We start from the raw sequence: 20,995 nt of genomic DNA, 5'->3' as shown, positions 1-20,995 counted from the left end.
AACCACGCGGCTCGGGCAGGTTCTTTCCAGCAGCTTTATTTTCATAATCTCAAAGATCGGTTCGTTTCGTCAGCACGCACCGGAATCAGCGCCGCCACGCCAGTCCTACGGCTGCAGTGGTCCCACCTGTGTCCCCTCGAGGGCGGGGTGACTCCCAGGTAGGAAGCGGGGGCCCACGGGCGCGGGCACAGCGCAGGCTGGCCAGAGGCGCGGAGGCTGTACGGCCTGGGGGACAGCAGGACCTGCGGTGGGCGTCCGGAGGTCGCGTTAGGGTCGAGGCTGTACAAAGGCAGGGAGACAACGTTTCTCCATGGGGCGATGCGCACGAGGCAATGACAGCGAAGGGCAGGAGGCTGGTGGGCCCGCAGGACCGCCCTGCGACACCCCTGCAGTGGTTCTCCAACTGCCGCCAGCCTAGCCACCGGCCCTGGGGCCCCTACAAGGCGGGTGCTGGGCCTCCTAGGAGTGAGTCCGGGTCAAGCCAGACAGCTGCAATTTCACTAGGGGTCCTGCCACGCTGGGTCACAGACCAAGCTTGGAGAAGATGCTGCCTGAGAGGAAGGATGCAGGCCAGGGTACAGGCCCACAAGTGGCACCCCACCGTGTCACCAGAAGACCCACTAACAGGGTCCACCCCTGGCCCAGTGCTTTCCTTGTATACACAGTGGGTGTGGCTCAGGGAAGACAGAAACCAGGGGCCAGCACACTACATAACATCATGTAATTGAATGATGTGGTAGCCAACGTGATCTTGCAAACAAGGCTGCCCACCCACCAAGGAGGGTGTCTACCTCTGCCAGCGACCCAAGACTCCTGAAGTGGAGGGCCAGGTAGGTCACAGAGTGCTCATGCCTTCCAGAACCACTTCCATTGCCATGGGTGTGGGTTTGGGCCACAGGGCCCAGCCCTGGTCATCACAATGACCTTTGATGCTCATTCTCTGAGGACATGTGGGTGAACCCTGGGCTGGCATCCTGCAGGGGGATGTCGTCTCCTGAGTGTTGGGGGGAGCCCTGTCCAGAGATGGACCCCTTGGCCTACAACAGGAACAAGGGGAGCCCCTGCTAGGCCCGACCACCCCCACCCCAGGGGTCAGAGAGCCTCATTTCTCCCTATGCTCCCCAGAAGACCCCAGAGGAGCTCTTTGCTAAGGGCAGAGTGGAAAGAGGGGCCCCTGCCAGCAGGCCTTCCTCCTGCCCAACTGTCAATCCATGTTGGTACCTAATCAAACACTTAGAGGCAATGCAGGTTTTAGTCACTGCCTGTTTTTATTTGAAATTCTTGATTTAGAATTGTTTTCAAAGAGAGGAAAATAATTGAATTAACATGTCGAAAGAGCTCATATTATAGAAATTGAAGACCTGAAACTAAAGTAATACTAGTAAAAAAAATAAAGACAGGCCAGCAGAACTTTGGAAAATTTAATAGATTAAAACTGGGAGTGGGGGGTAGGCAAGGAGAAAGAACGTACCTTTAGCTTTCATTTATTCTAATAGTCACATTTGTGCTTCACCACAAAGTTGTTTTACAGTAGAACAGATTCATTAAGGAGCCAGTTATTTCCAAATGAAATCAAAGTTGGAAATGCTTTCAGGTCAAGTTTTCCTTCTGAGGAATGGTTTCTTGGTGGGGGGTGGGTGGGGGATCAATATGTAAAATAAAAATGGAAACACCGTTTCTCAAATACTTAAATTGCAGCCAGAGTAATGAGATGACCACTATTTATAGAGCACTTATCTGTTTAAACCACTTTTTTCCAGGTCAAAGGCAACAGCTAAGCTATGACCTGGAGAAAGAAAAGATAAATGAAAAAAAGAGAAAGACCACCACAACTTAGAGCAATTCAATCCCTTCACTGGTTTTTAGCAGGAATCAGGGAACTCTGCTCCAGCTGAGGCTGTGGGCATGCCCCGAGGGCTGAAAGCAAGGACCATGAGTAAGGGACCTCAGAGACAGCCTCCTCTTTCCCCAAATCACGCACACAAACTGCTGTCTTGGCTGTCCACTTGCAGGTGAAACCTGGTAATTCTTAGGTAACTCTAAACAGACCTAAAGTGACAGTGTCCCTGTCAGAGCCAGTAACTAAAAGCCAGCATGTTGCAATTATTTTATTTTCTAATCAGACAACGGTCCCAACCTATGGCTTTCTTCCCTTTTTACGCAGTGACTGTCCTTCTCCAGAGAAAGCGACGAATCTGCCTCCAGCTTCATCCTGAGTGTGAAGAGAAAATACCATTTTCAGAAACTCCTTGGAAGTTTAATAAGAAATGCTTTATTCTGTTGACTCATGTACCATCTGCCCATTTTCCTTACTCCCACATTCATAATAAGAAATGTCTTTGAAATAGAAATGCAAGTTATCATCTACTGAATTGAAAACAAAACCATGGAATCACAACTCTGTCTACCACAGCCTTTTTTCTCAGGTTGAGTATATATCCTTTTGCAAAGGTATCACATTTTCAATGTAAAAAATATAAAATACACCCCCTAAAAGAAAAACCATGCCAAAGAACATTTCCAGTCACTGTTCTATATATGCTTACATAAACTATTTTCCTACTTAATTCCCCAATCTCAAGGCAGTGTGCTGCTCTCGTTCCCAGTAATTCCATTCCGTGGGCAGGCAGTTCTGCCATCAGCTGTTACTTCCAAATCTGCAGTATTCAAGCTGCCCTGGTGGGCAGCTGAATGTCTCTGCACACAACTTTGATTTTCCCTAGAGGTTGAACTCCTCGTTAGAAGGATGCTCTTATTTTTGAGGTTTTTTAAAATGGTGACTCAGCAGCTCTCACTCTACCAAGCTATCCTCCCACCAGCAGAAAGACGGCTTGTTTTTTTCTGAACCCTTGAAAACAGCAGGCCTCTTTCCAAGAGCTTTGCTGCTAGTCAGGGGAAGTGTTGTCTGTGGAAGAGGATCCCAAGCTCCCCAGCACGCCCTCCCCCCACACCCGGCCCACCGCCTAACGCAGCTGGTGTTTCCAGTGGGGCCCATACAAGGTTCACATGGTGGTGACCACGCAAAGGTGAGTCGTGGCTGAGCCAGGCAGCCTTCCCTTCCTTCAGGGCCCTCCGTCTGTCCTGCTGTCAACACCGGAGCCTGGCTTTTCTCTTGTGAACACTTCACCCGCTTGAGGAAGGTGCGTCTTCTGGGACCTTCGGGCTGTCCCACCTGGATGGGCCGCTGCCCCAGGGCTGCACATTGCTGTGGGGATGCCCTGCTTCCTGGGTCTAAGGCTTTCTGACTTCTTATTCCTTCAATTCAGTGGGTATGTCTTCAGCAGCTTCCTGAGAAAGGGTGCGTGAAGAGATCTTCAGGGACTGAGAATACCTACCTCTCCTCTCACACGGCTCACTGACAGGGTGGTTGGTGTTAGATTGCTAGGAATGCCAGAACAAATCACCACAGGCTGGGGGCCTGGGGAGACATTCACCTCCTCAAAGCCTGGAGGCTCGGAGCCAGAGATCCAGGTGCTGGCAGTGTGGTCTCTCCTGAGGCCCCTCTCTGGGGCCTGCAGGGGCTGCCTTCTCGCTTTGTCCTCAGGCCTTTCCTGTGTCCACATCGCAGAGGGGAACGTGGCCCATCTTAGTGCCCTCCTTTTAACGCCTTTCTGTAAAGGCCTTATCTCCAAATAGAATCACATTTTGAGGTGCTGGGGTTAGGGCTTCAACACAGGAATTTGGGGGACACAATTCAGCTCATAGAATTGGGCAAAGAATTCTGAGGACCCTGCTCCACTATGTCCTGGCTTGTGTCTGGCTAAGATGGTGCCATTCATGACCTGTGGTAGAATCTCCACCTCCTGGAGGCTTTAGCGTCTTTCCTTTACCCCAGTTTGGAGTTGTTTCCATCCACTGTGCTGGATGCTCGGTGGCCCCTTCTGACCTGCCAACGCGGGCCCCTCCGTTTGGAGCAATTATTTCCCTGGCGGTTTCTGCCCCTTTGGTGTCTCTGATCTCCCGTGACTGGGGTGTTGGTACTGGAAACCTGCCTGTGGCCTTCACTCCGGGGTGAGCAGGCTGGGGCCTTGCCTGGGCTCGACTGGTCAGAGAAAGCTCCTCCAGCTGCAGCCAGCCCACCCGCTGCCAGTGTGTGGGAGCCGAGCGGGGAGGGGACGCCAAGGGTGGCGGACTGTTACCGCCGTGCTGAGGGCTGTCTGGGGACTCTGTGATGCCATCCCTTCTCTTGGGGGTGAGGCCAAGTGCTCTGGGACAGATGCTCAGCCTTCACCCCAGGTCCTGCCCCCTGGCTGCCCCACAGCCAGCTTGGGACGGGACATGGCTCTCCATGGTCTATCAAGTCAGGTGCCCTTGGCCTCCTGCTCCGGGGCTCCCAGAACTCTGCCTCACTGTCCCCGTCACCTTGTCACCTGTGCCCCAGGACAGGCAGCGTGAGCGCACCTGAAGGCCCACCTCAGTCACACGTCTCTCCCTGGACGTCTATTCACGGACACCCCAGCCTCCCCATCCCTGCAACAATCAAGGACGAGAGGGCCAGAGGACACAGGCCTGAGCCAGCAGCCAGGCTGGGGGCAAGCAAAGGCCTGGTGGGAACCACGTCAGCTCCTGAGAATGGAAAGGTGCCAACACGGTGTCAACTTGAGGAACGTTAAAGCCAGGAGGGGCTGTGAGTCTCTGAACCACCCCACCCCCTTGGTCCCTGAGGGACCGAGCATCGAGAAAAGCAACGAGGAGAGCGAGGATTTGAGGTGGGGTGTTCTAGAACCACCAGCAGTTATGGGTGCCGGGCGGGGTGGGCGGTCTAATGGCAGGCTGTGCCGGGTCTTTTGAGCAAGTTTCCAGCACCTGGGAGAAGTGCCCACAAGATGGAACCTCCCCTCCCTGCCCCCCGGGCCGCAGGAGGCAGTGTCTGGAGTGCGGAGGCACTGAGGTGGCCGTGCAGTGGTCAGGAGTTCTGCCCCTGACCTCCATGCACCCTCATGCTCACTCCTGGGAAATGCAAACAATCACAGCAGCTGCCCCACGAGACTGTCCTGGGGATTAAATATTTCAGTATAGAGCACGTGGCCTGGGGCCTGACAACTGGCAAGGGCTCAGGGAGCTGAAACCTTGCTGGTCACTGCCGTGAGGGGACACCAGAGCCCGCACAGCCTCGACAGTTGGACCACTGGGGAGAGGAGGGGCCCCAGAACGCAGAAAAATATGACAGAAACACCCTCATTCAGAATGGAAAGACTCTCCTCAGTCACCAGTAGCCAATGAAACTTGTCACGACCCGTGAAACATACTCACCTCTTCAACCTTTTTGACCAGTGGACGTGAATTTCTGATGAACGTGATCTTACCAAGTTTAAATTCATAGTTGGGAATTCCTCTATAAAGAAGACAGAGCAGAAGAAATGTTAGTGTCAGGAGAAGGGACTAAAATCCATTTGTGACCATCTGGTCCATGGCTGTACCAACCCCCCAGCCTCAGGCCAGCCCACAGGTGCCCCCTAGCACCCCCCCAGGAGGGAACGGAAGGCAGCTGGGGCAGGGTCTGCAGGCTCAGGACCTCACCGTCTGTGTCCTCCAGCCTCACATGCCCCCCTGCAAGGGCTACACATGCACTGAACTCACTTCACTCCCTAAGAGGCTGGGTGCAAACCCGTTTCGGGCATTCTCCGTGTGCTCTCACATGGTCAACAGGGGACAGATCTCATCCCTGCCACAACCATGCAGGCCACCAGAGGAGGGACTCTGCTGAGAGTCCCTGGACCAAACAATACAAACACAACTAAGTGAGGCAGCTCCTGCCTCCTCCTGAGGGAAGTGGATCAGTTATTTGAAGTCACAAAGGAGGAAAATGGGCATATTATATTACTAAGTCGGAACCAGAAAGGTCAGAAGTAGGAGAGAGATCCAATCAGGGGCCGGTGGGGCTGGACTGCGGGGGTCTTGGGGAGAAGCCTGGCGATGACGGGGGGGCACCGATGCGCTTCTGCCACGCTGTGTTCCAGCCCACCGAGGAGGGCGGCGGGGCACCCATGCCCCCAGAGCTGAGTGAGGCTACCCCAGTGCGGGGCCTGGGTCGGGCGGAGCAGAGCCAGGGCAGACCCACCTCTTGATGTCTCCGGGCTTGATTGGGGAGGGGCTGGGCTCTACACCTTTCTTCTTCCCGTCAAGTCTATTCCCGGAGCCGGAGAAGGCCTAGACAAGCAGGCAGGGGGGCCGTGAGCTGAGCCCCAAGGGTAGGAGAGAACCACCTCGGGACTGCAGCGCCCACGCCCTCTGGGGGCTGCTGGGAGCTGAGGGGAGCTTCCTGGCCCAAGGATGGTGCCTCCACCTGTCTCAACCCCGGGGCGCCAGCTGCCAAGGAAGGGGTGACAGGTCCAGCTGGGCCCACGGCTAAGCTCTGCAGACCTGCCTCCCGGCAGTGGGCTGAGCCACGCCCACCGGCCCCTCCCCGTTTCCAGGGTGGACAGCAGTGCCGGAGCGTCAACATACAACTGAGTTTCCAACAGTGCAGGACACGGTTTAGAGAGAAACCAAGAGTGATCATATCTGGTGAATCTACGTGAAGAGTATACGTGTCTATTGTACTAGTTCAGCTTTCCGGTAGGCTAGAAATTTTTAAAAAGAAGTTGGGGCTGCCTGACAGTTGTTGGGAGGATCCAGGAGAAAGTGGATGGAAAAGGGTTTGGAGACTGAGAAGGCGCCGGGTACACGCGTGCGGGGTCCCCCAGGCCTGCTCCCAGCTGAGGTTCCCAGGGTGTCACAGACAACGTGGCAGGAGGACAGACAGTCGCATGGCGGCACTCACGCGGAAGCCCAGCTCCCCGGCATAGCCGCTGTGGTCAGCTTCGCCTTCCTGGCAGAGACAGAAAAACGGGGATGAGCTTCTCAGTGGGGCCCCCAGCTCTTCCCTTGGGCTCCCTCACTGCTCCTGCTGTGCCCGCACCCCAACAGCTGGTACACACTGGGCCCCGGGAGCGGGGCTGGGAGGGAAGCAGAACGTGGCTGCCTCGGTACCAGTGGAGGCCAAACACCGCTGGGCGGCCAGGACATTGGGATGCACTCCAAAGACCAATACCAGCAGTGGGGAGCTATGCAGAGCTCGGGAGGGACGCGGAGGAGCGACTTACGGCTGCCTCCTCATGCTGGGCTTGTCTCTCCGGCTCCTTGTAGCCCAGTGGAGCATCGAAGTCCACCTGTGTCCCCAAGAAGAAAGCACGATGAGACAGGGCCACACTCAGCCTCCGTGGCTTTTCTGTTCTAAATTGGGACAACTGTGGGTCCACATGCAGTTGTCGGAGCCGATACAGAAGGGGCCTTGTACAGTCCGCCCATTTCCCCGATGGTCACGTTTTACAAAACCACAGCAGAACATCGGCAAAGACAACCCAGCCCTCGTCCAGTCGTCCCCAGTTTACACGCACACGCGGGTTTGTGTTTTGTTCTCACAATTTGATCATCACTGCAGGTCGGTGCACCCCCCGCCCCCCAACCCCCGGGTCGAGATCCTGAGCAGTTTCAATTACCAGAGGGACCCCTCCTTGTGGAAGACCGTGCCCTTTCATAACCACACCCTCTCCCTCCAGGCAACTTCACTGCCCTGGATCCCGGCAACCACTCCTCTAAACAGACCCAGACAGAACGGAACCCTTCTGCTGGGCATCCTTCCCTGGAGACCCAGCACGCTGGGCTGTCGTGCCCACTACTCGGAGCTGAGCAACCTTCCTCAGCCTCCAAGAAGACTCAGCCCCTCGCAGGGCTGAGACGCTGGTGGATCTAGCCATCTCAGAACCAGCAGCAACCCTGCCACCAATCACAAGGTCAGCGGCCTCCTCACAATGTTCCAGCACCATCTTCCTCCCCGTTCCCCCAGAGTCCCAGGGTTGCATGACACCCGCCCAGGGCCCCCAGCCGCCCTTCCTCCCGCGGCCACTCACGTTCATGTCACACTCGATGATGGACACAGCCCTGTCAGGCTTGGTCTCCATCACCCGCAGCTCATAGATCTGGGAGAGAGAAATCAGTCGGTTTTGTGGCAGCACTGGGCCCATCCATCACCACACGTGTCGCTGCAGCCCCCTACCCAGCTCCTGCACACACACGTCATTCACCTTCATGACACCCTCCCCAGCCACACCTCTTGCTGTGGAAGAGCGGCTGTGGGTGGCTGCCTTGATGCCTGTCACTTAGCTGACCACCTCTCATAAGCGATTCAAATCAGACAAGACAGTTATGCAGCAAATTGCAAAAGATTCAGTGTTTATTCCAGCAAAGTTCACTTCTAAGAATTAACTCTAAGTAAATAACTAGCTAAATACTGAAAGAGAAAGTGCTCCAAGAACGCCTGCTCCAGCACTGCTCATGGCAGCGTAGGCCGAAGACGCCCATCACTAGAATGGTTACATGAGTGGGGTGTATTCACGTGGGATCCCAGGCAGCCAGCATCCAGGAAAAGATGCTGAAAACCAGTTATGCTGCTGTGTGTCGAGGATGATCTCATGCATGTAAAACACGCACAAAGTCAAAAGGATAGGAACTAAAGGTGGCAGAATGGACTTTTTCCTGCATTGTTTTAGGTTCTTTCTCTCTACCTAGAGTATGTCTTGCTTTTATAATGAATGGTCAGGACAGTCCCACCATTGAAAAAACTGAACATGAGGGAGAGGGTCCCCCAAGTACAGTGAGAAGGCTTGATGTCCCCCGTCTGGCTTTACGTTTACTCACTAGTGACTAATAGAAATGAATGTGTGTCGCTGTGTGGATGCCCCACCACCTCTCCACACAACACGGGCTGCCTCCAGTGGTTCTGCTGCCACGGACAAGGCGGCATGAACATCCGTGTCCGTGGCTCCTGGGCATGTGGTCACCTTTACCAGTCAGAGTGTTTTCAAACTGCAGGTCGCAACTAACTAGTGAGTCATAAAACCAACTACGCTGCAACCAGAACTAGAAAAGAAAAATACTGGAACACAGTACAGTAGAAATACTAGACTACGTTGCACGTAGTTAAGGCTAAGGACTTTTGTGATATTTATGGTATACTAGGTGTTGTCACACTGTATCTAAAACAGTAATCTTAAACTTTTACATATTCAACATGTATTTTTACTGATTTACCTTTACTGAAGTGTAGAGAACACCTGAATTCTAAATAACCCTCGAGACTTATTCTTTTCCAGTGTTTCAGGTGCCATCTTTTAAGCTGCATTTATTAAACACTGTTATGGATTTAAATGGCAATGTTTACCACAATTTACCTCACATTTGCCGGTTTATTGGTTCTTCCCACACCCTACTCTTTCCTTCTAGGCTAATGCTTATTCCTAAAGCACACGCTTGTGAAGTTTCACTGGTAAATAAATTCTCTCAGATTTTATCTGAATACATTTTGATTTTACCCTATTCTTTAAAGAAGGTTTGACGACAGTTACTTTCTCGCAGCCTCTGGAGCTCCTCTGCCCGGGGGGAAGCAACGTTTGCTGTTGACAGGCCTGCCGTGTGCTGTTCTTCTCTAAGTGCTGGATCTTCTCTGCTCATCTCTCCATGTCTGGTGCTCGGCACCTGTAACTACCCGGCCTGGTGGACACTAAACTCCCTGTAAGCGTGGGCTGTAGGCCAATTCTAGAACAACTCCACTCATCTCCTCACAGTAGTTCCAACCTCTGTTCTCTCCCGCTGGGGTTTTCACTGAGCACGTGTGGTTTTCTCAGGATCTCCCAAACCTCAGCTGCTCACGCTGCTGCCGTGCTTCTCTGTGCGGACACCTAAGTCACTCCTGCAGATTCAACTTCCCCTTCGCTAATTCTTTGTTGGCTGTTGTTTAACCCTCTGACTGCTTTTCAAATAATCCTGGATATTTTGGATAGACTTTTGCTGCCTGCTAAATTTTATGATTCCATTTAAAAAATTTTTTTGAACATTTTTTACCTAGTTACTTTATCTTTGCACCTGAAGGTCCCAATTGTGATTTCTTAGGGGCCTAAATCTGCTTTTGCTGTCTTTGCTTTGGGTGTCTGGTGGTCTTATAAGGAGTTCCTCTTTGCTGGTTCAATCTATAGCAACCCTGAGGGCTCAACGAAACTGGGGGTGCTGTTTTCAGAGAGCCTGGGATGAGGACAGCACCCACCTCTGCATCTATTTTGGCCCCTTTAAGGGCCCCAGTTTCATGTGGATGCCTTGATCCAGACCTTCCACCATGCACTGATGTGGTCATTTGCCCACAGCACACGCCTGCTGAGTCTTCTCAGAAGGGCCCTTCAGAGCGTCTAGTCTTCCGTACTTCCAAAAGCAGAAGCCCAGATGTGCATTTCAATTCTATGTACACCTGAGTAACTCACCTTCCCTTTCAGTGCAAAAAGGTCAACGATATCTTTCATCATCTATTTTTGTTTCAGCATTTTTTACTGCCTTAATATTTTAAGAACGATGACATTAAGGCTGCCTGTAATTAATCAAGAAAGCTTGGGATTCCCTGGTGGCACAGTGGTTAAGAATCTGCCTGTCAATGCAGGGGACACGGGTTTGAGCCCTGGTCCAGGAAGATCCCACATGCCGCGGAGCAACTAAGCCCGTGCTCCGCAATAAGAGAAGCCACCACAATGAGACGCAAGCGCACCGCAACAAAGAGTAGCCCCTGCTCGCCGCGACTAGAGAAAGCCCACGCGCAGCAATGAAGACCCAATGCAGCCAAAAAAAAAAAAAAAGAACAGCTTAACGTATTCAGCTAAGTTAGACAATACCTAAAACGTCCCCACGAAGGTAAAGGGAACAAGATTATTTCTTAGTTTACGAAAAAATATAGAAGTGTGATTCAAAATCCACAAAATTGAACAGTAGGATTCTTAGTATCGGATGCTTCAAACAGAAGGAAACTGTCAGAGAACATGATGGATCCCTACGTGACACCTGGGAGTAACTGGCGTCTGATCCTGTGTGTGTGTGTGAGAGAGAGAGAGAGAGAGAGAGAGAGAGAGAGAGCGAGCGAGCATAGGCTCCTGTTCACGGCTGTGAGGGCCCCAGCATCCGAAAGGCTGAGACACTCACCTTCTCGTTGTAGTTGATGGCAATCACATCCCCGGTGGTCAGACACGCAAAGTTTCTCAATGCGTTTTCTAACCTGCAGACACTGTCAAGGCAACATAGCAAGATGGAGCCCTCAAATCTGAAACAAGTTTCCACAAGGCATTTAGAGGATCGGGTCACACTGTGTACCGGACAGACATGTGCCCAGCTGGGGCTCAAAGACATGTGGCCATTACTCAGCAACGAGAAGGAAGCAGCTCTAACACACAGTAATGGGGTGAACCTCACTCTGGGGAAGAACCAGCCACAGAGCGTTGAGACCCCCACCAAACCCCGAGAAAGGCAGATCTCTGAGGTGGGAGGCAGCCGAGGCTGCTGGGGCTGGGGGTTGGCTGAGGATGGGCATAAAGGGGCATGAAGGCCCTTCTGGGAGGACGGCCAAGCTCTGAATACACAGGGGATGCATCTGTCAAACTCGCTCAAGTGTACATTTTACTGCATGTAAATTACACCTCAACAAGTTGATTTTAAAAATCCTACGGGAACACAGGCAGAAAAAAAAATTGAAAAACATAGATAAGTCCCCTCAAAAGTCTCCCAAAAGCAAAGATGTTTTCATTTCTACTTTTGTTGTTTCTATCTTTTGGGTGATAACCCATATTTAGTGGTATGTTTCAAATAAAAATATTTAATAATAAAAATTTTAAAGGAAAAAGTAGCCTGTAAGCCCTTTTTATAATAGTAAATAATAATAAGTTCTTAAAAACTGAGTAACCCAAATGCCCAGACAAGGGAATAATGCCCAATCAAATGGAATATTTTAATCACGTCACCCTTGTCAATTTACAGAATTGTTTTAAATACAAAGGTCAAACACAAAACGTGGCTCCAGATGTGCCACTGAGACACGGCACACCTGGGTGAGAGGCTGAGGGCAGAGAAGCCCGTGTCTACATTCACTACTCTTGGTCAAACGGCCTCCCGGGCTGCTGGCAGCTTCGTGAAGAGTCTGGAGTACACGCCCTCTTTGTCCCTGCTGTGTGCAATGCCAGCTGCAGGGGTGCCCTTCCCTCAACTCCTCCTGGTGACCCTGAGCTGCTGGACGCGGCCCCCAGGGCCTGAGGGCGGAGCCGGCTCTGCGCTGCCTGGACCCAGACCCTGAGCAGAGCCTGGCACACTGCGGCCCATGGAAGGGGCACCCTTTCTCTGCGGTCACGAGTAACTGTGCCAAGGACACTGTCTCTGAAAGCAACCTGGTATGTGTGCGCTGCAGCACAAGCAAAAGGACTCCATACTGGAGAACATACAAGGGGCTGCAGTGCAGAGGCTGGCAGGCCCCAGTCCCGGGCATGGGCACTGTCCACACCTGCTGTGAGCAGAGCGCCCAGTACCCCGTATGCCCAACACAGGGGGCTCGACATGCCCGTCCACAGACACGGCCAGCGGAGGCCTCCACACAGCCCAGTGGCATCCAGGACATGGCCAGCAGCAGCAGCGTGCTCCTGGCTCTGGCTGGGGACAGGGTGCAGGTGGGGAGGGTGGAAGTAGCTTTTTTTTTTTAAACAATCTGTGTTGTTCAACTGAGTTTTTTACAAGCATGCCTTTTTAACAATAAATAGGTGGTGGAGTGACCACACACATGGCTGGCTTACGTTCAGAGAACACGCAAAAAATCACTAAGACCTGACGCCTTTGCTTTCCTCTGCTGAGAGACAGAAAACGTACTAAGACAGGGCTCCCCATGCCTGAGCACAGGGGAGCTGAGAGGCAGACGAGCTGCCCTCCCACCAGAACACACTGGGCTTTTTGCCAGTGTCATCGGCCACCCAGAGGAAGGGCTCCACCTGCCCTCCGGGAAGTGTCCAAAGAGCGCCCAGCATGCTCGTGAGGCCCCTGAGCCATGTGGACGGGCTGGCCCCACGCCACTGTTCTCATGTCACAATGTCAATCATGACAAGTGTGTGGTCCCCAAAGCAGGCACAGACCCAACCAAGGGCTCACTGTCGCCTGCCACCAGCTCACACAGCCCTCCCCGGCTCAGAGGAACACGTTCCGCTTCAGAAGGATACACGGCCTTGGGATTGGTGATGTCCAGGAAGTCGGGGCTCTGGGGCTGGAACTTGGAGTATGTGGCCACCTGCAGGTTGACGCTCTCTACCTGAACCAGGCCCCCCTCCTCCAGCAGCAGGTTCTGCATCATCTGGAGGGGGAAGAAGACAGGAGGCAGTAGGGGTGCGGCCGGGGCCACCACAGTGGGAGCGCCTGAAGAAACCACTCGCTGGAAGGGTGGCAGATGCGGGCTCATCCGCCAGCGTTAGGCCTCCCAGGGCCGGAGCGTTTCCACAGGGACACCCCCCCTCGCCCCCGCAACTTCACCTGACTCCCAAGGCCCCAGGACCAGCTGGGCTACACTGGAGGCGGGAGGATGACAGCCCCAGGCAGGCTGGCCTTGCCAGGGACAGCCCACAGCCTAGGCCTTGGGTGTCTGCTCCAGGGCGTCTGTGGAGCCGCCCTGCCAGGTAGAGGCCAGATGAGAAATGAGACAGAGAGACAAACATGGGCCCGAGGTCCCGGGGTGCAGGGAGCCAGGACCTAGCAAGGACCTGAAGCTCGGGGTCCGAGAAATGAGCACCCCTGCGCATCCTGGAATGGTTTTTTGCTTTTCTTATTTCAAACCTTCTTAAAGAAAGCTTCAAACGTACACAGCTAGCAAGGGCCACGTGGGGAGCTCCACACACCCACCCAGGTTCCACGGCCTTCAAGTCATAGCTGACCTCGTCCGTCCACCAGGGCCTGCTCCCTGCCCATCCACCAGGGCTGCCTGGAGCTCAGGGTTGGATGGAGCCTGCCACTCAGCCGACAGAAAGAAAGCACCTGCTCACACACTCACTGGGGTCGGGAGACCCTCGAGCCGGCTCTGCAACAGCAGCTGTGAAACCCCAGGCACCACCTGCTCCTGGCAAGAGCTGCAAGGCCAGCCCAGGAAGAGGACGGCAGGCAGCTCCATGCTACCTACAGAGGCTTCGCTGGGGATGGGATGTTTCCAGGCAAAAGGATTCAATTAGCTTTCTGGCCCAAAGTGGTCTGAGAGCCTGGACACGGGTCCAGCCAAACTCCAAGTCTGCAGGTTGGAGGGAAAGCCTTACAGGAACAGTGTTCCCCAGTATCCCCCCTTCTCTTTCACTAAGGACGGGCCACAGAGGGGCCTGGGGAAGCTGTCACTGCCCAACACTTCAGCCACCCATGGCGCTCCACAGATAGTGGGACAAGGCCTGGTGCCCGTGACACGAGGTGCGGGCACGTGAGCAGGGAACTGGGTCAGGTCTGGGCTTTGAGGAGTGACTAAGAGTTCCCCTGTGGTCAAGGAAGCAGCACAGGACACCAGCTGGGCTTAGCACTCAGGAAGGACCCAGGCTCAGGAGGGGGAATGGCCCAGGGGAAATGGGCAAGGTCACCACTGCAGGAGAGGAGGAACCTTCAAACTTCTATTCATATTTAATCTCAAAATATGAGTTAAGGCCACTCCTTTAGAAGGTCAGCCATGGCTGCGGCAGGGACCCTTGGCTGTGCAGGAGAGGCGGGATGCTCTTCAGAGCATCTCCCTAGTGGCAGGGAGGCCTTGGGGTGCGTTCCCAACTCCACCCGCAGACTGAGGGGTCTCTAAGCACCCCGACATAAATGAGTATGAAGAGAAGGACACAAAGTCCCCTCTGTGGGTTTCCCAACGCTGAGCATACCAGAGCTGGGAGAGTGGGGGCTGGGCTGAGGGGGGAGGGAAGGAGAGAGCCAAGCCAGCCTTTGCCTGGAGACCCTCCTCTCTACACAGTCTTGACACTGGGTTTCCTCATAAGACCTTATAAAGACAAGGGCCCTCAGGCACCTTCGAAGCACCTACAACACTGACTGTGGCCAGATGTCACAGAAGACAGTGCTGAAGGTCAAAGGGACATGCCCAGGCGCAGGATGGAGCAGGGCAGCTGTGGGGCCCTCACACTGGGGGTGGTGGGGCCCGCCCCCCCAGCCCCGCCCCCGCGGACTTCCGGCTGCTGCGGGCCCCACCCTACAGTGCAGGCGCGGCTCTGCCTGCCTCTGGACATGGATGGCATCGGACCAGCCTAAGTCCAGAGAGCCTTCATTCCCATGGCAACGAGGCTGAGTGCTTTAGACAGACTCAGGTATAGACAAGTGTCTACACACACACACACACACACACACACACACACACACACACACACACACACTGACAGAACTGGGCGGACAAACTACTAAAGGGGTGAGAAAACTTATAAAAATCTAAAACTCTGTACTCAGACCACATGAAAAATACTCCTGCTCCATGGTTTTAAAAAAAGCCTGACCCAGAAAATGGCAGTTAAAAACAGCATGGCTGTGGGTTCCAGGCCACCAGGTGAGCAGCCATCCCCAGCTCCCGGCGCACCGTGTCCACAGTCGCACGTGATGTTTGCGGCGAGGCACGTCCCTCTGCTGCGGGGCAGGACTGTGCACAGGCGGAGGGTGTCCCTGCCGCCCCACGTGGCAGCCGGGGGCCACTCACCCAGTGCGGGAGGTAGCAGATGCCCTCGTCAGCCACAAACTCCAGCACGCCACAGTGCGTCATGCGGTCCGAGTTCTTGTTGGTCAGTTTGAACAGCATGGGGTAGGTGATGTTAAGTCGGCCTGAAAAGAAGAGCGAGGCATGAGGCTCGGCTTCTTCCAGGGAGAGAAACCGTCCCCAGACCCTCCCCGGGGAAGTGCCCCCCTCCCCCAGCAGGCACTGGGACCTGCGTGGTACTGAGCCCCTGGGTGTCTAACCGCCCAGCAGACCCCGCGCTCCTGCTAGACCTCAGGAACGATTGCTGAGTCAGGAACGCAGCACCGGCTTATACTTTTGACTGTCGGAAATCCCACTTTTAAAAAGTGACGTGTTCGTGCATTTATTCACAAACAGTTTAAGTGCCAACCAGGTGCTGGGCAAAATCCCTTCTTCAGAGGTTTCCAGTAAGAAAGCCAGAGCGTGCCCAGATGCTCGTGCCGGGGAAGGGTGGGGCGGGATGCAGGGCAGCCAGGATGGCTGCTGGGGGATGTCCTCCAGGAGAGGGAAGTCCAGGCAGAGGAAGCAGCCCAAGCAAAGGCATAGAGGGAGGGGAGCCAGGCTGGCTCGGGAACTGCTGGCAACCAGGCGAGACTGGGCACAGGGACCGGCTGTGCGAGCAGTCGGGGGGGTGCAGGCCGGGCAGGACCGGTCAGCAGTGTGGACTTGCAGCAGGGACCCAGTGTGTCCCCTCCCGCCAGGGGTCCTGAGGTGGGGGCCATGTGTGGGGCTGGAGGCCTGTTGACTCAGGAGTGCAGGGGGTGCAGAAAGGAGGGGCTGGTGCTGCGAGGCAAGAGGACCCAGAAGAGTCAGTAACCTGGGGGAGCGGTCCGAGACAGACCGACAGGACCGTGTTGCCTTGTGCCAGGCCCTTGCTCAGCCTTCACGGGACAGTGAGGTGGGTACTGTCCTTGCCCCTTTATCTATGGGGGACTAAGGCACACAGGTCTGGCAACGTGCCCCAGGGTCACACAGCCCAGGAATGGCCACGCTGGGGGTCAACCTAGGCCGCTGGCCCAGGTCTGGGGCTTGACCACTGAGACCAACTTTAGCCTGTAGATTTAGGCAAACGTGGCAACAGAAGTTGACTCAGTGGCAGGAGGTAAGGCAGACTCCATTCGGGATCTCCTGAAAAATCTGGAGAAGCAAATTGGATAATGAGCCTGGGTGGGAGGCTGTCCCCCCATCACCAAGGGCGACTGGGATACTGGCAGTGGTGGCCAAGGGCCTGGACGCCAGGCCCTCCGTCACCAGGGCACCTCCCGGCTGTGGAGCCATGGAGTGGACTGAGGTGGGTCAGGGTGAATGGACTGATCAGGTTCCAACCAAGGGTCTGAGATTCTTGCCATTGGAAGAGACTCCCCATGTTCCTCAGTCCAGTAGTTTTCAAACTGCATTTTTTTGATTTAGAGAAGTGCCTTGGGGCGCCCGAGCCTTCCGCACCCCCTCACCTCCTCCACCCTGAGCAGCGACCCTTTCTACAAACCAGGACTCCCCGTGAGATCTCATCTGGACAGCTCCTTCCATGACTTACGAGGTCTGCACAGCACCGAACTAAGCCCCACTGTCCCAATTCCCCAGTCTCCTCTCATACCCACATGCCAACACACCTGGTCTTAGTCCTGGGTCAGCTCCACCCATGAGGCAGACTCTCAGGGCCCTGTTCCCCTCTCTGGGACGACAGGGGCCTGCCTGAGGGCCGTGTCCCCAGCTCTACCCACCCTCTGGCAGAGCTAAAGGCCTCCCTCTGCGGGTACAGCCACTGCTGCCGTCAGTTAGGCCCTGCTGGCTAAGGGCCACCTCCTGCCCCTGCCTGGTGCCACGGGGCCCTGGCTGTTTACACACACACCACAGGCACCATCCAGGAGGCACCCCTGCCGCAGAGCAGTCCCCACAGATGGCGTCATGCCCCCATTTAAAGGTGAGGACACCAAGGTTCAGAAAGGCCCAGTCACTAGTCTGGAGTTAGGCTGGGCAAGGTGCAGAGCCCAAGCTGGAGCCACCCCAGAGCTGGCGCCCGGCCCTTACTGAGCTGCCCAATGTGCACCCGACACAGAGCGTGGACCCTCCCGGCCCAGAGGCCACCACATCTCCTGCCTCAGAACCCACACCAAAAAGACCCCCAAGTCTCAAAAGGCAACGACTGTGCCCATGGTCGGGGCATCCTAGTCCGGGTGGAGTGGGGCCAGGGGTGTGAGGTCTCCGAGCTGCTCCCATGGGAGTGGGGAGTCGGGGAAAGGGGGAAAAGCGTGGCCAATCTCTCAAACCTGGGCCTTTCTTGCTCCTGGTAAGAGGTGGGATGGGGCAAGGGGAGCAGCTCCTGGGGCAGAGGGGTTAGAACTGCGGCTGGAGCTGAGGCAAGAGGCTTGGGGAGATGAAAGACCTGTGCGCAGCATCCTCTTGGGGGCTGCCACCATCCTTTAGGGGAAAACTCAGTGCGTCCAGCCAAGGGCATCGGCTGCCCCAGCAGCGTGAAGAGCACCGGCGCTCACACCTTCCTTTAGTCCTAATAGGACCCGGGGTGGGGTGGGGGGGCCAGAGGAGTGGACCCAGAGCCGAGCACCCCCTGGCCCCGGCCTCCCAGCCCAGCGAGCACCCTCCAGGGACGATTCCCAACCAGCCTCCCTGAAGGATGCCTCTGCCTGGGCGGCGAGGGGTCTGTGCTTGGTCCCAGCGCCCACGTTCACATCACCTCCATTCTCAAGTCAGGTAGAAAGTACTTACTGAGTTGGTCGAGGGCTGAGGGTGGCATAATTACTGTGGAAAGAACATTTAGGAGATATTAAGAAAAGAAAAATTAAAACAACAGAACAAAAGTCAAAGTGCACTTTCTGTTATAGCTTAATGATAGTATTAAACGATACCTATGGGGCAGCTGGAATTTCATGATTGTTCACAACAAGTTTTACTAGCTATAATTTATTTGGTGAAACCAAATGGCTATCAGCCATAAATCTAATCATAATTAGGACCCCTCCCCGCACCCCTTAGCCAGGACACCTTGACAACATCTTGACGGTAACTAGCCTCCGTCACACATGCAAAATGAGAGCTGCCAAGGACTATGAGCACTGCAGGCCTAGGGCAGGAAAGGTTACGATTCAAAATAAAAACAGCACATACTCTTCCCTCCTTTCTCCACATCTGACCTGTCATTAGGCCCCGCGAGCATGGACACGGAGAAGCAGCGGTACTGTGTGGAGAAGCGGTTCTGGAAGACCCGGGGAATCGGGTGGTCGAACATGTTGAAGGAGAACTGGAAGGAGGAAAGAGATGCTGCAGTTAACACAGAACTAAGGCACGTTTCTTCTGTCAACAGCTAGAGTGGGTCAGGGTGTCAACGCTCAAGAGCAAGACACACCTGCACCCAGTGAGCACCTCCTGGGAGCAGGACACACCTCACAGCAGCTTCCGCTGGCTGGCGCGTCCAGTCTGTCCCGCCAACCTGGCCCCCACCATTTTCAGACAGTGCATCTTACTAAAGTATAAAACTGCCCCCAGCAAGCCTGTCCTTCACCTCTTTCACCCCCCACCCCCCATCTCCCAGGCCTCCTGTCCCCCAGGTCTCCTACGATGGCCACGACCCTGCCGGGCTGCTCCCTTGGCCTGGACCACTTTTCCTCTCCTCATCCCGTTTAGGAGTGCCACTATCTGCCAGGTTCTGGTCTCCAAGCACCAGGTAAACATCACTAACAAAAGAGCTACAACCTCTGCCCTGGCAGAGCTGACATTCAAGACAAGGGAAACAAGAACAGAAAACCATCTGTGTGTCAGTATTCTGAGCACAAGAGAGGGCAAAGGACCAAGAGCTCCTGGGAACGCTGTTTTAAGTGGGTGGTCAGGAAGGATTTCTCTGCAGAGACCTGAAGCCAGGAGAGGGAACAGGCAGAAAACAGGGAACAGCGATAAGAGCGAGCACCCAGGTCTGCACCCCTCCCCCTTCCCCTGTCTTCCAAGACCACCCTTTCCTTGCTCTGGGAACCTTCCCTGCTCTGCCCAGGGCCAGGGCTAGCACCCCTCCAAAGTGCTCTCACGTGGCGCCACACCACGGCACGCCCTCCGTGCCTTTCATAAGTAAAGCCTAGACATGGTGCCATCACAAAGGTAAGATCCCAGCTCTTACGTTGTAGGTTATGATGAGGCTCAGAACACACGCTGCCAGCAATCTAGAGTCTTCCCAAAGCACTGCAATTACTGTGACGTGTCAAAAAGAAAGGATATAAAATTGCACAATAGGATATATACCCAAAAGAATTGGAAGCAGCGTCTTGAAGGTATATTTGTACACCCAGGTTCACAGCAGCGCTCTTCACAATAGCCAAGAGTTGGAAACTACCCAAATGCCCATCAACAGATGAGTGAATAAAGAAAATGTCCATCCACACAATGGAATATTGTTCAGCCCTAAAAAGGAAGGAAATTCCAACACATGCTACAACGGTGATGAACTCTGAGAACATAATGCTCAGTGAAATAAGACAGACACAAAAGAACAAACACGGTAGGATTCCACTTATATGAGGTACTTAGAGTAACTAGTCAAGTTCAGAGACAAAAAGAATGATGACTGCCAGGGGCTGGGGGGAGGGGGAATTGTTTAATGGGAACAGAGTTTCAGTTTTTCAAGACCAAAAAGTTCTGGACATCCATTACACAACAACGTGAATATACTTAACACCACTAAACTGTACACTTATAAATGGTTAAAATGGTAAATTTATGGTACATGTTTTTTTACAAGCTAAAAAACTTTTAAACAGGCGAGTATTTCCTGACTGGATTCCAACTGTACACTAAGTAGAGGAAAAGTCAGGTACTGATGAGACAGTTTACTAGCAATTCCGAAATCAGCAAGCTGAGCCAGCTGTTTTCCACAGATGCAGATGCAGCTCCTGCTTAAACTCTCCAATAGTTCTCCACTTCCTGGAGCGCCAGCAAAGTAGTTTTCACACCCGTGCCTCTCCTTTTAACCAGAATTCTCTTCGACAAAATCTTGGCCAGAAGCAGCGTTCTGGACGAAAGAAGGGAGAGGAGTGGGGGCCTCCTCACTACATCCCCCCCCATCGAAGCCCTGTCTTCTCTTTGCAACACGAAAGAGGGAAATGTACACAAAGTACTGAAGAGCGGGTGCCAATCTGCCCCGCATCCACCCACGGACCTGACCTCCCGCCCCGGTCCCCTCTACAGCCCCGGCGCCAGCACACTGCCCGGCGCACGGCAGGTGTTCAGCTGTTAGGTGGCTAAACCTGAGGAGAGAAAGGGTACCCGACACTGACACACTAAGGATAAACTCGCATGCGATAAACCCGTGACACCGGCAGCGCCCGGCGCGGTGCTGACACAGCTCTTCAGGCATACCCGGCTTCAAGTCCCCACTGCCCGCGTTCGTGGCCTACACTACGCGCCTCCCTAAACCTCGTGTTCTCG

The 20,995-nt window shown here is 54.3% G+C and overlaps 1 protein-coding gene and 1 long non-coding RNA gene across 4 annotated transcripts; one reads left to right on the top strand and one right to left on the bottom strand.

Annotated features, from left to right (window-relative positions):
• The first annotated feature begins 17 nt into the window (after nucleotides 1–17).
• Nucleotides 18–10,661, top strand: LOC309610789. Of its 2 annotated transcripts, XR_014234164.1 has the most exons (4): nucleotides 18–158; nucleotides 2,165–3,026; nucleotides 7,542–7,775; nucleotides 9,397–10,661. It is a non-coding gene; the product is annotated as an uncharacterized lncRNA (long non-coding RNA). The 2 variants fall into 2 exon arrangements; XR_014234165.1 differs by lacking the exons at nucleotides 7,542–7,775; nucleotides 9,397–10,661 and adding an exon at nucleotides 4,382–5,247.
• Nucleotides 1,408–18,824, bottom strand: UFD1 (ubiquitin recognition factor in ER associated degradation 1). 2 transcript variants are annotated; one of them, XM_082354062.1, is made up of 11 exons: nucleotides 18,692–18,824; nucleotides 18,293–18,325; nucleotides 15,533–15,654; nucleotides 13,047–13,177; nucleotides 10,999–11,071; nucleotides 7,893–7,961; nucleotides 7,086–7,151; nucleotides 6,764–6,811; nucleotides 6,062–6,150; nucleotides 5,254–5,335; nucleotides 1,408–2,212 (listed from the first exon to the last, which is right to left on the bottom strand). In XM_082354062.1, exons 1-11 carry the CDS (start codon nucleotides 18,810–18,812, stop codon nucleotides 2,138–2,140), a joined length of 909 nt encoding a protein of 302 aa, XP_082210188.1. In that variant the 5' UTR covers nucleotides 18,813–18,824; the 3' UTR covers nucleotides 1,408–2,137. The 2 variants fall into 2 exon arrangements, with proteins under 2 accessions (XP_082210188.1, XP_082210189.1); XM_082354063.1 differs by lacking the exon at nucleotides 1,408–2,212 and adding an exon at nucleotides 3,020–3,288.
• Between the last annotated feature and the right edge of the window lie 2,171 nt (nucleotides 18,825–20,995).

This window comes from Balaenoptera borealis (assembly GCF_965194805.1).
Source record: "Balaenoptera borealis genome assembly, chromosome: 14".
In the NCBI taxonomy this organism is placed as follows: Eukaryota; Metazoa; Chordata; class Mammalia; order Artiodactyla; family Balaenopteridae; genus Balaenoptera; species Balaenoptera borealis.
Note: the sequence above shows the minus strand (reverse complement) of the source record. Positions and strands in the feature narration are given on the sequence as shown.